The 13,843-nt window shown below is 39.0% G+C and overlaps 1 protein-coding gene across 1 annotated transcript in view; it reads right to left on the reverse strand.

Moving 5' to 3' along the window:
• The window catches only part of LOC146372454 (E3 ubiquitin-protein ligase rnf213-alpha-like), a 117,660-nt gene extending 109,661 nt beyond the window's left edge, over positions 1 to 7,999 (reverse strand). The window contains exons 1-6 of the mRNA XM_084953316.1: positions 7,939 to 7,999; positions 3,079 to 3,185; positions 2,701 to 2,819; positions 1,988 to 2,349; positions 1,747 to 1,890; positions 1,354 to 1,547 (exon numbers count right to left, since the gene is read on the reverse strand). Of these exons, the coding sequence (XP_084809442.1) occupies positions 1,354 to 1,547; positions 1,747 to 1,890; positions 1,988 to 2,349; positions 2,701 to 2,819; positions 3,079 to 3,178 (919 nt within the window). The 5' untranslated portion in view covers positions 3,179 to 3,185; positions 7,939 to 7,999. The remainder of the gene's footprint in view (positions 1 to 1,353; positions 1,548 to 1,746; positions 1,891 to 1,987; positions 2,350 to 2,700; positions 2,820 to 3,078; positions 3,186 to 7,938) is intronic.
• Between the last annotated feature and the right edge of the window lie 5,844 nt (positions 8,000 to 13,843).

A 13,843-nucleotide genomic window follows, 5' to 3' on the forward strand; every position in this document is an offset into this window, starting at 1 on the left:
CTTTTGTTTTGTCTATGGGAACAAGTGAAAAGGACAAGATGTGAGACCGAAAATACTGCACTAAATCAATTTATAAAACTGATTAAAATATTCTCCCTGTCATGTGTAGCTGTGGTAAGCAGGAAGGAGGTGGACCCAAATGCAGAACTCAGACACAAAAGATGAACTTAAGGTTGCAGCTTTATTGCTGGAAAATTGTTTAAAACATAAACTCACAAAAAACAAACTAAACTTAGAAAAATCGAAACTAGAAACAAAAACACTGGGAAAAGAAAACTCTAACGTTAGGAAACGAGAAACGCAGGGAGATTTACACACATGATTTACACACAAAGGAAAACACAGGGCTTAAATATTCAGAGGAGTAATGAGGGAATGGGAAACAAGAGGGAGACACAGCTATGATTAATTAGACAAGGGGAAGCAAAACTAGTCACACTGACGTAGAACACAGGACTTTCAAAATAAAACAGGAAATGACAAAAAAAACCAACACAAGTCACACAAGGGAGGCACTGAGACAAAACAAAGAAACACAAAGCCAAAACCATGACAAAGCATCAAAACAAAGAATGAGCAAAACCTAACCACGGAGTCATCCGACTCCAGACCCTGACAGCCCCAGAATGTCATGGTACTGGGTCTATGACCCAGTGTTTCTGTGTTTCCTATGTTCTCATTTGGTATTGTTTAGTTTCCTTGTTCTTCCTAGTTAAATCACTTGTATTTCTAGTTCTGAGTTTCATGTTCATTTAGTCTGTTCCCTTTTGTGCCTCCTTGTGTAGTCTGTCATATCTGTTGTGTGTGTTAAGTTGTGTCTAATTCATGTGTGTTCCAGTCGTGTGTCTCTTCCTCTCTTTTGCATGTGTTCAGTCGTTCCATGTCTTAGTGTGGGTCTCATGTTTCCTGTATAATTGTGATAGTTATTGTGTTCAGTGCGTTCAGTTTTGCTTTCTTCCCTGTCTCATTATGTCTTATTAGCGCCAGCTGTTTTTCGCTCCTTTTTCCCATCCCCTTGTTATCCTTTGCGTAGTTAGTCCTCTTTCTTCCTTTGCCTGTTGTCGTGTCATCCCATGTTCCTGTGTGTTTTTTCTTCATGTTCCTGGTTTCCCTAGCTTCTAGTTTCTTAGTTCTCCATTCCTAATTCATATTTCAGGTTTTGTTTTCGTGTTTGTAGTGTTTGAGTAGTTTTTACAGCAATAAAGCTGCTTCCTTTAGATCGCCCCTTTGTGTTTTAAGTGGGCCCTTAAACACAAAGGGCTTGCACACTGGGTTTTAAGTATATTCTTTAGATTATTAAAATACAGCAATCCAGTCTATAAGCATTGGCAAACATAAAGTGATTTACAATACCTTTGTTTGTTAAAAGCTCCTTTCTGATTCTCAAGCATCTGTTGATACGCTCATTTTTCTCTTTCTGGTAGATAGTCTCATAGATGAGCTCATTGTCTTTGAAAATTGCATATCTGTAGGGTATGCACTCCAAAACACTTTCCATAGGAATCATAATACGCCTTTCAACAAGATACCTGTTGCCCCCAAGAGGCCTGTTGAGCAGAGAGTTATTGTTAGGAGTGGGATATGCAGAGAACTAACAAATGCATAATTTAAAGTAGGCTAATTAATTAATTTTAGTGTCTATACTGAAAAAATGGAATATGAGTAAAAGTAATCCCATTCAAATTCGTTATTTATTTAGTTTGCAGTGTGAAATGCATAAAACTCATGAAAACCATTAAGTCATACCTGAGCTGCATTGCCGCATTATGGTCCGGGCTTTGAAACAATGCTTTTGATTTTAAAACAACAACATCTTTCTCTGGATCAAACGGGGACTTTTTAGTAATGATGGCATGGAAGTATACATCAATTTGTCCATGGACTGATGAACTGGTAAAAAAGAAAAAATATCAACGAATGCTACTATAATAGTTCAATATTAAAATGCTGTATACATGAAGTTACATTCTCTCTCTGTGTTATTTACATTTCTGGGATCTCAATTTCAGTGGATGGCAGCATATTTGCTAGCTTGTCAGTTGGAATTTGATGTACATCTGGGCTGTCATCATTGCTAGCATTTAATGGATGCTCTATTTGTTGTGCTGAAAAATTGCCATTGGCAGGTGTTGTGGAAACAGACAGGTTTGTTTCAGGTGCTGCCTTATCATATGACTGAGAGTTACTTTCAGCAGCCACAGCAGTTAGCTTGTCTTTCTCCTGACTAGTCTCTAAAGCTTGTAAGGGCACATCTGTGGTTCTGCTTTCCACTGTTGCTGGGCTTGTAATGATATCTGATGGTGTAGCACTCTCTCTGGGTGGCTGTGATTCATCAGAAGCCAACTGTTCCTGAAAAGAATTGTATAGTTAGCTCAACACATACTCTTTAAATTCTTACATTTTTAAGGGAGAAACTAGAAGCTTTGTTGCTAATGCTGATAATATTTTATCTCATGTAAATACAAAGTTGAGACATTCATAACTAACTTTAACTGATAAGTTAGCATGTTGTCAGTACAAGATAAACAGGTTATTGTTCAAGCTGTACTTGGCCTGCAGAAACCAGTTGATCTAGTTTTAAAAGCGTGTTTACTGCACCTGATAATCTTGGTGCAAAACAAGCAGACAAAATGTTTTCATTATCAGCAAGATGAAGTTTCCATTTCCTATTTACATTAATGTATTTCTTAGCCTTTTTACCTGTAATTTGCCTTCACTTTCTTGGTTTTCTTTAACATCTATTGAATTCTGGTCTTGATCCTCCTTTTGGTTTTTCTCCTCAGCAGTGGCCAAAATTTGACGTGCTGATGTGGCACCATCTGTTTAACAGTTATTGTCATGTAAGTTACAAATATATAATCACAGTGAATATGACTGTTTTAATGTTCAGGGTTTTTTTTAAACATACAAATGTGTATAATACCAGGACAACCATTTACACCTTTACGGTAAATTAGACCGAATTTTCAGACATCAAAGTCTTTGTTTAGTACAAATTATATTACTGATCATGAAGAAGACTATACTTGTCTTTTGAGGACTATCAGTAAATTTTAAGCGCGTTGCTAGGAAACCTACCTTGATCCTTTTTTTCTGTCAAACCTGATAACTTGGAGCCACATTTAGGACAAAAGTTGAATGACCTCTCCACTTCGGTTTCACAATCAGGACAAAACATGATGTGACTGTTTGAAAATAGAACGTTATAGATAACAGATAACATTAAAATGCCTTTATTAATTTTTTTTCCCAAATGAATTTCCATTGTCCAGCCTTATATTTATAGCAATCCTGTAATGTGTAATAACTAATGTGGCTTAACTTTAACCATTTGGCAACAATAGTGGTGAATGCAAAACACTTAACCTCATTTAACCTTATTACCAATGAACAAAATGGAGACAGGATTGTAGTGTTATTTCTCATATTTAACATATTTACTCTACTGACAGGTGTGTCTGTTTGTCTTTGTGTATCTGTGTGTATATCTGTGCCTTTACGTCAATGCTAAAGAGCAAAAGAACTGCCACGTCTCCTAAGAAAACAAGAATGGCCGCTGCCCTTAACTTCAAATAGTTTCAGACCTCACAAGCTACATTACAAACTCTTTTCAAACACAGTAACGGTGTGGGGTAATTTTCAGATCTTGTCACTTTCTTACGTTAGTAGGGTACAGTGAAAAGAGTTGTTTTTTTTTTTTCAGAAAACTTTTTTAAAGCTCATCAAGCTCAGTCTTTTATGGAAATGTTATATATAACTGAGGTCACAGTTACAAGTGTGGTCCTGGATGTCTTGATGTATGCTCAATCATCCAAGTAAGGAAATCCTAAAACATTCATTTGGTTCATCTGGATGTAGCGTTTTCAGTGGCCATTGATCAAGTGGTCTTTGATTAGGCCCATTGTTAGTCAGTGGTACTAGTTCCAGTCATTATGCAAATGTACTGTTTATAAGGTTGGGGAAGCCTTAAGAAGTCACTTGGATGAGTGATGAAACCTTTCTCCCACTGAGAACGCTACGTCCAGATGAACAGAATCAACCTTTTGTTGTCCTGGATTGTTGCAAAAGCAGTAAAAAAAAAGGTTGCTGGAAGAAAGAACACACAACAATGTAGCCACATGACATTAAAACTTTTAAAGTGTACAGGAGGGTGGCACGGATGCCCCCCTCCTTGGGCTCTCGCACGCTGGGGCCTCTGGATGTCTGGGGCCTGGATCTCCTCCGTGCCTGCTTCATGCCCTGGGGGACAGGGCTATGGCTCTCTACATCCTCTAGCAGACCATTACATGGGGAAACCTTTTGAATACAAGCGCGCTGATCCACACAGGTGAGCACACGGGTGTTCACTGTTCATAGACATAAACTACACCTCTATTGGCTGCTATTTCCAAGCACATTGTGCGCTGTCGGTCCTGCTTGCTACACAACAATATTCAATATTTAGTATTTACTGCTGTTTACACTTAGCTAGATTAACGTGATGGTGTTGTGTTTAGTATGTTGCTCTGTTTTTTTTTTTGCTTGTTTTCTCTTCTTTTTCTCTCAACAGGTGATCCAGGAGATTTTTTTTTCTTCTTTCTCTTTTTAAGTGCCCTCTCTCACTGTCCCTCTTCCCTTCTGTTTTTCTTTTCCTTCATCTTTCTTTCTCCCTTTCCTATCCCTCAGTCATGTCTGTCCCGTCTTTAACAACTGAACATAAAATAAAATAAATAATAACAACAAAGGTCGATCAAATGAACCAATACGGCACGGCCGTGATGATTCATTTGGCAAAGTAAATCCATTGGGTATCCTTGTTGGTCTTCAGACAACAATTCTGACGGCTAAAGAACCAAATGGGACAGGCAAAAAAAAAAAACCAACAACTTTGAAAGTGCAGCTGGTTTGTTAATAAATTATGTTACATGGCTTACAGGGATGACACATTTACTTTCATTTACAATAATAATTTTTTTTTCTTTTTCTTTTTCTGCCATGCCTTAGTAGGCAATAAATAATCACACAGAATCAAAAGTGAAATCTTGTCAGTTTGTTTTTTGCAAAGATATTTCATTAACTAATATAGAAAAAGTGTTCACGTTTCAAGGCTGGAAAATGGAAATGTTTCTAAGTACACAATCCAAACATCAAAATCAGATATCAAAGCAGCTTCTGATTGTCACTTTTAATAACGTAGTGTCATAAAACAGTGGAAGAATATTTCAGTAAATCCTACATATGTTTTTCTATTATGTGTTTATCAGAATCAGAATCACATTTATTGGCCAAGTATATGCGCAAACACATACAAGAAATTTGGTTCCAGTAGGTGGTGTCTCTCAAGCACAGAAATGTAAATACAAAAATATGTAAACGACACAATATATATGCGCACGCACACACACGCACACACACACACACACACACACACACACATACACAAATGTGTATAAACCAACCATATAATACCAATTTAAATCTTATATACAGAAAATATAGGGGATTACAGAAATGAAATGAATACCACAGAATGTGCATTTATTACTGAGGTCATGGTTAAAAGTGGTGTTTGCACTGGCTGTTCCCTAATGCTGTTATAGAGGGAGTGAAACCTGAAGAAACCTGTTGTAAAGAATGTGACCAGACAACAATAACACTTTGCAAACCTAGCAGATTCGTCAACAGCAGATGTTATCTAAATAACTGGGTTCACAAACAGTACAGTAACAGGTACGTCTGCATTAAAACTTTTACTTCCCTTTTGTGTACTCAAAAGTTGTTCCAGACTTTTCCCAGAGAAAGATTATTTGCAAATTAGTTTTTATTTATAGTTATATTCTGATGTTATGCAAAATTCTACCAAATCATTTAGGTTATCCTGCGTTATGTGTGTAGTAACACTGTAAATAAAAAAACAAAACAAAACAAAAAAAACCCCAAACAAACAACAAGATTAATTTCAAGTAATTTTATATTACTCTGTTAATTATAACACATTACCAGATATACTGGAGACCCACTCAAATTTACTAGGAAGAGTAAAGTTAGATTATAAATTATATTATCATAAAATATAACTACAAAAACACCTTTGACTATGGCTAACCTCCTTTAACATTACAGAAACAACACTTGAATCTTGCACATAACCTAATGCACTATAGCCTGTAAGAATAATGATGGGATAACCTAGCATTTTTGCTCTTCTCCTTACATTGTTAACACTGTATAGCCAAGGTAATGACTGATTCTATAAAGTTAAGCTGTCACAGTTGAAGTAATAGGTTTGACTGCTTTGGCTTTTTCCACCCTACCTACTGAGCAAACCTATTATTTGCTCACACACAGCAAACAGCAGCTAACATTCTCATTCGAGGAGCTGGGAAAAAGGAGTATTGTCCTTGTTCCTGAAATATTAATTTCATCATTTTAACTGCTAATTTATTGTCACCTGGAATAAAGTAGTAACATAAAAAATGGGATGGAATTCAATTCATGTGTGTGTCACTACATGTTTTTTTTTAGCGCTCTTAATAGAAAATTGAGGCACCAACTCATACAGACATCCTCAGTTGTGGTCATTAGGTGACAATACTGGAACTGACCATACCTGCTTATAGAGCAGGGATAGCCAACTCCCTCATCTTCAAATAATCCTACACCTTATGTTAGCTGTGTTTCAAGCTAAAATGTTCAAAAACAGTATCAAACACAGCGGGACTGTGTTTGTCTTTGGAAAAAATTCCTTTACTCTTATAGAAAAGCAGCAGATATTAGGAACTTCTTGCTGTTCGGCAACAGTGCTCACCACCCTGCCACCGTGCTGTCTTTGAATTATTAATTTATCATCAAAATAGCTTCTGATACATTATCGCCTTTAATACAGTAGTATTAACGGAGGCAGTTTTCTCCCACTCCCTCATCTTATCTTTCCTGCTTGGGTTTTCATGTCCTCATCTAGTCTAATCTAACTTTAACCCTCAGAGAGTCGCTCAGTCTTGTTCTCTAAAACCTAAAGCATATGGATATGATCAACTGGTCCCTCAATTGACACCCTTTTCTTAACAACAAGCCTGGGTTCGAGAGAGCCCGATTGTCCTTATTGAAAGCTATATGGAAATGATCTTGCTGGAAGGCTCCCAAGGCCGAGGCTGGCTGAAAACAACAAATTCCTCTCCTTGATAACGAGACTGTGTTTTGACTCTTTGAGCTACACCCTTCAAGGCCACTTGTGTCGGCTGTAGGACTGTTTACTTTTGCTTAACTGGGTGAAAGGACACTAAGCAAATAAGCACTAAGAATATATATTAAATACATGACATCACTAATCAAAGGTGAGTTTTTGGCAATAAAGGACTGCATATGTAAAGTATATCATAAGTGGAAAGACATGGGTGTAAACCACACCTTAACTGTTTGGCTGAGCCAAAACAACTACAGCAGTGATTCTACCTTAAAGGTACTCTGGATATTGTTAAATGTGCAAATATCCTAAATAGTACAGAGAATATACTGTAAAGCTACAGAATTTTCTATTTTACTATTTACGGAAAGTCTGTCAACATAAAAAAAAAACCCAGAAAATGTACTTGCAGAATTCTTTTTTACACTGTGTTCCATCAAATTCATTAGCTATTTATCTTGTTTATTTACATTTGTATTTTTTTATATTTTACAAATGAATTAAAGTCATTCAACATTTTGTGTGTAGCAACACTGTAACAGTTAACATGACTGATTTATATAAATTTTGCCTCGCTAACATATTCCTGTTTATTTGTCAACTAGAATACAGGACAGGATGAAAGGGAATACATTATGTTTCAGTTACTAGTATAATGTTAAGTTTAATGCTATTAAAGATTTATGAGTAACCTAACATTTAATATTACATACTTAATCTTAAAAGCAGCCTAATGCACTATTATTGTTAGTAAAGATGATTGGTATATAACCTACCTCGTTTGTGCTTCTTCCTTACATAGCTGGCTTTGAATATTTGAACTGGTATGTGTGTTTGTTCTTTACTCAGTCACATATTTACTTTCATTTTCATTTACAGTAAACGGTTGGTTGTTTTCCACAACAGCCTTGTCCAGGCATGCTGCAATTGCATGCCTTAAACCCTAACAAAACACTTTAGAAGGCAGGATATTGTTCAGTTCTTGTTCCTAAACTATTAATCTTTCATTAACATAACTGCTAATTCATTGTCACCTGTAAAATAATCGAAGATTATTTCAGTCAATATTAAGAATTAAAGCAACAACACATGCAGACATTTTCAGTTGTGGGTATTAGGTGGCTAGGTGACGATATTGATTAATCTGGAGTATTTGATCAGCTGTCAGGTTTTTTTTAAATGAAATATATCAAATCAAATAGCGCTACACTTTATGTAAACTGGATTACATCCTAAAAAGTTTTAAGTTTTTAGTTTAGTTGAATTGAAATGAAATATCTCCCTCTGCTGTTACTGCGTCTTACAGCAGCTTCTGTCTGGTGTCTTCATGGTTTGGAGAGGCAAAGCGGGAAATGGACACAGTGAAATCAGTTTGAATGGAGCAGTGTTAGAGTGCTGCAGCTGTAACGCAATTTCTTGTGATTGAATTGTGCTTTACTTTTCTTTCTTTGTCAGGATAAGTAGCATGATGTTGTTATGTTACTGCTGTTGTCATAACTGTTATACTGTTATAAATAATGAATAGATTATTTATAGTACTCCTGATGCTATGTTGGTAGGATTGTGTTTGAGCCTTACTTTTAGCAAACTTGTAAGGCATGTGCTATGGAAGCAAATTTATGGTGTATAGTGACCTCTTGTGCTGATAAGGTGACGTTATTGTGATTGTTTTTATAGTTATCTATGACTCTACTAGTTGAGAATTGCCTGTTTCTGTCTTCCAGAGAATTACACTCATACTTACCTGTATCCTATAACACATGTGTTCAGTCATGGCTGCGCTGAATTTGTATTAAGATTGACAAGCAATTTGATGTAAGCAATGATTCAGTAAGACATTAAACCAACTGCAGGACTGCTGCAGTCTTTCAGACATAAGACTTAGGCCAGACTTGAATAGCCCTGAATTTCAACATAACAAAAACTAACATCATCTCAACTTGTTTTTGTTTAAAACACAAAAATATTTTCCCTCACATACTAGCAGAAAATGATTATACTTGATAGCATATGAAAAGAGAACGTTCTTACATCCATATTCATTTCAGGAAAATAGCTTCAATGTCTATAACAAATCTATCTTTGGAAATAATACTTTTTTGTGTTTACTACTGAAATTAGATGGACATCAATTACAGTAATGGTTTTGTTTCATGCATTTAGAGAAAAATTCTCCAACTATCTGCAGATATTTTCAACTGTGGCCATTAGGTGGCAGTATTGATCAATCTAAAATCCCCCTCAACTATGTAAAACATAAAAGCGTTCATATTCAGGAGTCACGAGAAGTTAAAGTTACATTGCACAAATAGTTGAATATACGTACATACTAACTGCAGCTGATTAAGAACTGCAATTTCAGCTAAACAAAACAAAACAAAACAAAAAAAACCCAGAAATGATCACTTACCTTATCTTCAAACATTTCAACATTTCATTTTTTATTTGAAAGCTAAAACTCTTTTCCAACACAGTACCAAACTACTGCAGAGTATTCTGGAGTGACTCGTTACCTTCTTCGTTATATCAAATGATAAGAATATAAAAACAAAAATGACACATCATTGCAAATGTCACAATGTTCAGCTTTTTGGCAACAGTGTTGATAATTTGTAAATTCAGTTATATGTCTAACACATCAACATTAAAAGCATATTTATATTAGACTGTAATGAAAATTACAAAAAATGAGGCTTTTCTACAAGAAAGGACAGCGAAGAATGTGACACAAAGCTTTGAAAAACTAACCATATTGTCAACAAGGTGTAATTTAGGAGGACTGAAATAGAACATCTGCATAGTTTGAGAGCATTTAATCAGAGTGTGGGGAATATTTCTTCCTAAATGTATGCATGCATAATATCCAGGATGGTGTTTGTGAGGGAGGCAAATAACACAATTTTCCTCTGCCTCTGAAGTCACTGCTCAAGCAGCGTGCTAAATCACATCATCTCATTCCTAGGCTGAATTGTTGACCGTGCTAACAGACTTGGACACTGAGTGTGTGTGTGTGTGTGTGTGTGTGTGTGTGTGTGTGTATGCTAATCTCAATTCTGGGCTACTGAGACCTCCTCCTCTTCTTTACCACCCACACATACATACATAAACACACCACAGCAGTTGCTAGCCAATCACTACCTCTTTTCCTTTCTATTGCCTTTACCTGCGTCACTCTGCATGTGTTGCCATGGTGATCACTAATGCTCCCCCCCCCCCCCCCCACAAATGTGTCTGTGCTGTTCCAGTATGAAGATGAAGCCGACTCGTGGCTGGTGATGCAGGCAGGCTGCAAACGTCATCACTTCCCTTGGGAAGAAGGCCTATTTTTACCAGTGGGCACAAAGTATACCAAGCTGCCCAGCATATTTATGGAAGCGCATCTAATCCCAGCCTGCCAGGAAACATCTCTCCCCACGCTCTCTCTCTCTCACTCCATTCATCTCTCAGAAAAGCTGTTCCTTTCAAGGCACAGTTTTCCCCTTGAGCTGAGGTGACAGTACCTGTGAAGGTTTTGAGTGATCTTGTTAGAATATCTGTTCTTTATCTATGAGACTGAGATGTGATGAAAATCAGGGGTCAGTAGAGCTCCAATCTTCTGTTTTGCTCAAGGTCACTTTAGCTTAATAACTTCCTATTTGCTGTGATAGGAAGGATAACTGTGAAGGAAGCCTAGAAGCCACTGACTCATCATTTTGAAACCAGGAGGCAGTTTATGCGGTTAGTTTTAGTGGAAGAACTGAAATAATGATGTGAGGAGATAAAGGTGAGTGGGATTAGAAAATGTTACAAAAATACCACAAATCAAGGACATGATGGATGCAAAAATGAAAAAAGTCAAAGCAGCCTGTGATGGCATGCCACACATGGTAAGCTCCACACCTCACCACCAGTTGATTCACCTGGTTTAATTTACAGTCACTACTTTAAAATATTCTACTTATTGTTCAATATTGTTTCTTTATTAAATGTATTTATTTTTCCATCACACCTTCCAATGTTTATATGGCGTGCACACATATTAACCTTGCAAGGTCAAAGTTCTGTTTTATGTTATATTAATACATCTTTCTTTGTTTGAGTTACCTGGGGGTTGGCTTCTCCTCCTGTCTGGCAAAAGGTGTGGCAAAGGGCTGGGAGACCTGAAGTACCACTGACAGCCTAATTGGATAGCACCACATGCTTCATTGCCTGGGGGGTGTTTCATGTTTGTTTAATTGTTTTGTATTAGTTGGTTATAAGGCAGCCATCTTGTTTTCCCCCGTGTGTGTCATTTGGTTTAGCTAAACCAGTATTTAAGTTCCCCCTCAGCAGGTCAGTTTATCATATGTTTGTTTGAGGTTTTGTTAATTATTATTATTATTATTTTTTTTTTTTGGTGTGTGTCCCGTTTGGATCTTTAGCCATCAGAATTGTTGTCTTAAGGCCAAGAAAGATGCCAAGCGGATTTATTTTACCAAGTGGATCATCATGGCCTTGCCATATTGGTCCATTTGATTGACCTTTATTATAATTATGAATTTATTTTATTTTCGGTTGCTACAAACGGGACAGACATGACTGGGGGATAGGACAGGGAGAAAGAATGAAAGAAAGAGAGGGAGAGAAAGAAAACCAAAGGGGAGAAGAGACGGTGAGAAGGGGGGGAAGAAAGGAAAAAACAAACAAACAAACAAACAAAACACCTGGATCACCTGTATGGAGAAAAAAAACAGAAGAGAAAGCAAACAACAAAGAGCAACATAATAAAAAAACAGCACCATCACAATAAACTAGCTAGCAGTAGATAACAGTAGATACTAAATAATAAACGATATTGTGCAGCACGCAAGATAGACAGCGCACAATGTGCTTTGAGGCACAGTCCGCGTCTGTGAACACCCGTGTGTACACCTGTGTGCATACCTGTGTGCATACCTGTGTAGATCAGCATGCTTGTATTCCAAAGGTTTCTCCATGTAACGATCTGCTAGGGAGTGTGGGGAGCCATAGCCCCGTCCACCAGGGTATGAAGCAGGTATGGAGGAGATCCAGGCCCCAGATATCCAGAGGCCCCAGAGTACAAGGACCCGAGGAGGACCACCAAAGGGGGGGGGAACCGTGCCACCCTCCTGGGAAGAGCTGAGTAGAGCCCCAAAGGAGAGGTCACCCCGCAGCTACAGAGCAGAGGCCAGAGGGGGTTGCAGTGGCGTGCCCGCGGGCTCTGCCGGCAGCCAGCTGTGCCAGAGAGGACCGAGCTTCAGGCCCAGAGGCCAGAGGCCTGAGGGCATCCCACCCCCCGGAAGGAGCCCAGCCGGGCCACAGGCGCCCGGCCCCGCCAATCGGCCACCAGGAGTGAGCCGGTACATGCATGAGCGCCCAGCCCCAGACGACAAGGACCACCAACACACCAACGTCTGAGGGCATCAGCCATCGGCAGGGAGTGTGGTGAGGGGAGATAGGCCTCCGTACTTTAGAGGGCCTGAGATGTACCCAGAGAGGTTGAGTCTAAGACCCAACCTGACATATAGACACAGACAAACAGGCACACGCGGACACAGACGTGCATTCCCAGCCCCATATGCACAACCAAATACTCGGCACTCACCCAACGTGTAGACAGACACAAATAGACACTGCACAGACAGTCGCACTCCCTAAACATACTCTATATCCCAGGTCCAGGTACCCCCGCCCCCAGAGGGGCAAGCCGCACCTAGACCCAGGAGATGTAACCCTTCTCTCTGGGGTGGAGGCAAGCGGACCACCTCCTTATCTGCAGTAGCAGGGAGGCCCCGCATCCCAGACCCCAGTCTGACGGCCAGCACCTCCTCCCAGCCCCCCAGCCCTGACGGCTAACAGAACTGGGGTGAGTGAAGACCTCAAACCTCCCTACGCCCGCTCATATGTAGTGTTGCTGTGTGCTGTTCTAAAGTGCATTTAAAACTCAGGAGAGCATGGTACTAGCTTCCTCTCAGAGAGCAGCACGGCTCCTCCCGAAAACCCTTAGCGTCTAAATGCATTTAAAATTGAGGGTAGGGCACCAGCGCCAGAGGTGGGTTGGAGTACAACGACCATCCTCTGGATGCTGTAAAACGTGCCCACCCCCACGGCCCTATATGTATGTGTTATGTGAGAGTGTGAGTAATGTGGATGTCTAGGTTGCAGAATAAAATTGAGGCACAGGCGGCCAGAAGGGGACAGAGGGGGAGTGCCTCCCCTGCACCCTGGTGACATACCTGCACCCCAAGCCCTGCGTGTGTGGGTGGGTGTGGTAGAGTGGGAATAGGGAGGCAGCTGAGGATGGGGAGGGAAGAAAGGGAGGGGCCCGTATTTAAGTTCCCCCTCAGCAGGTCAGTTTATCATATGTTTGTTTGAGGTTTGTTAATTATTATCTTGAGTTTAGTCTATTGAGTTGACCTCTTTTATTGGTCTGCCTGTTTAAGTTTTGGCTTTGTTAAATATATTTTCATATTTTTGGGTCAATAAAACCCCTTTTTTGAATTAAAACCACCTGTGTATTTATGCTTTACTGCTTTGTCCCTGACACAGCCACATACCGCATCTTTCTGTTTATCTTATGTAGCAACAATAGCTAGTGTGCACACCCTAAACCCAGGGCGAAGTTAATCATTTAACACTTTTATTTGTTTAGTCTCCCAACAACAGTAACTGGCAAATGTTATCAATTGTGGTCGCTCTGAT

The sequence above is a fragment of the Perissodus microlepis genome, chromosome 15 (genome assembly GCF_051167445.1).
Source record: "Perissodus microlepis isolate ML-2025 ecotype Zambia chromosome 15, ASM5116744v1, whole genome shotgun sequence".
Classification (NCBI taxonomy): domain Eukaryota; kingdom Metazoa; phylum Chordata; class Actinopteri; order Cichliformes; family Cichlidae; genus Perissodus; species Perissodus microlepis.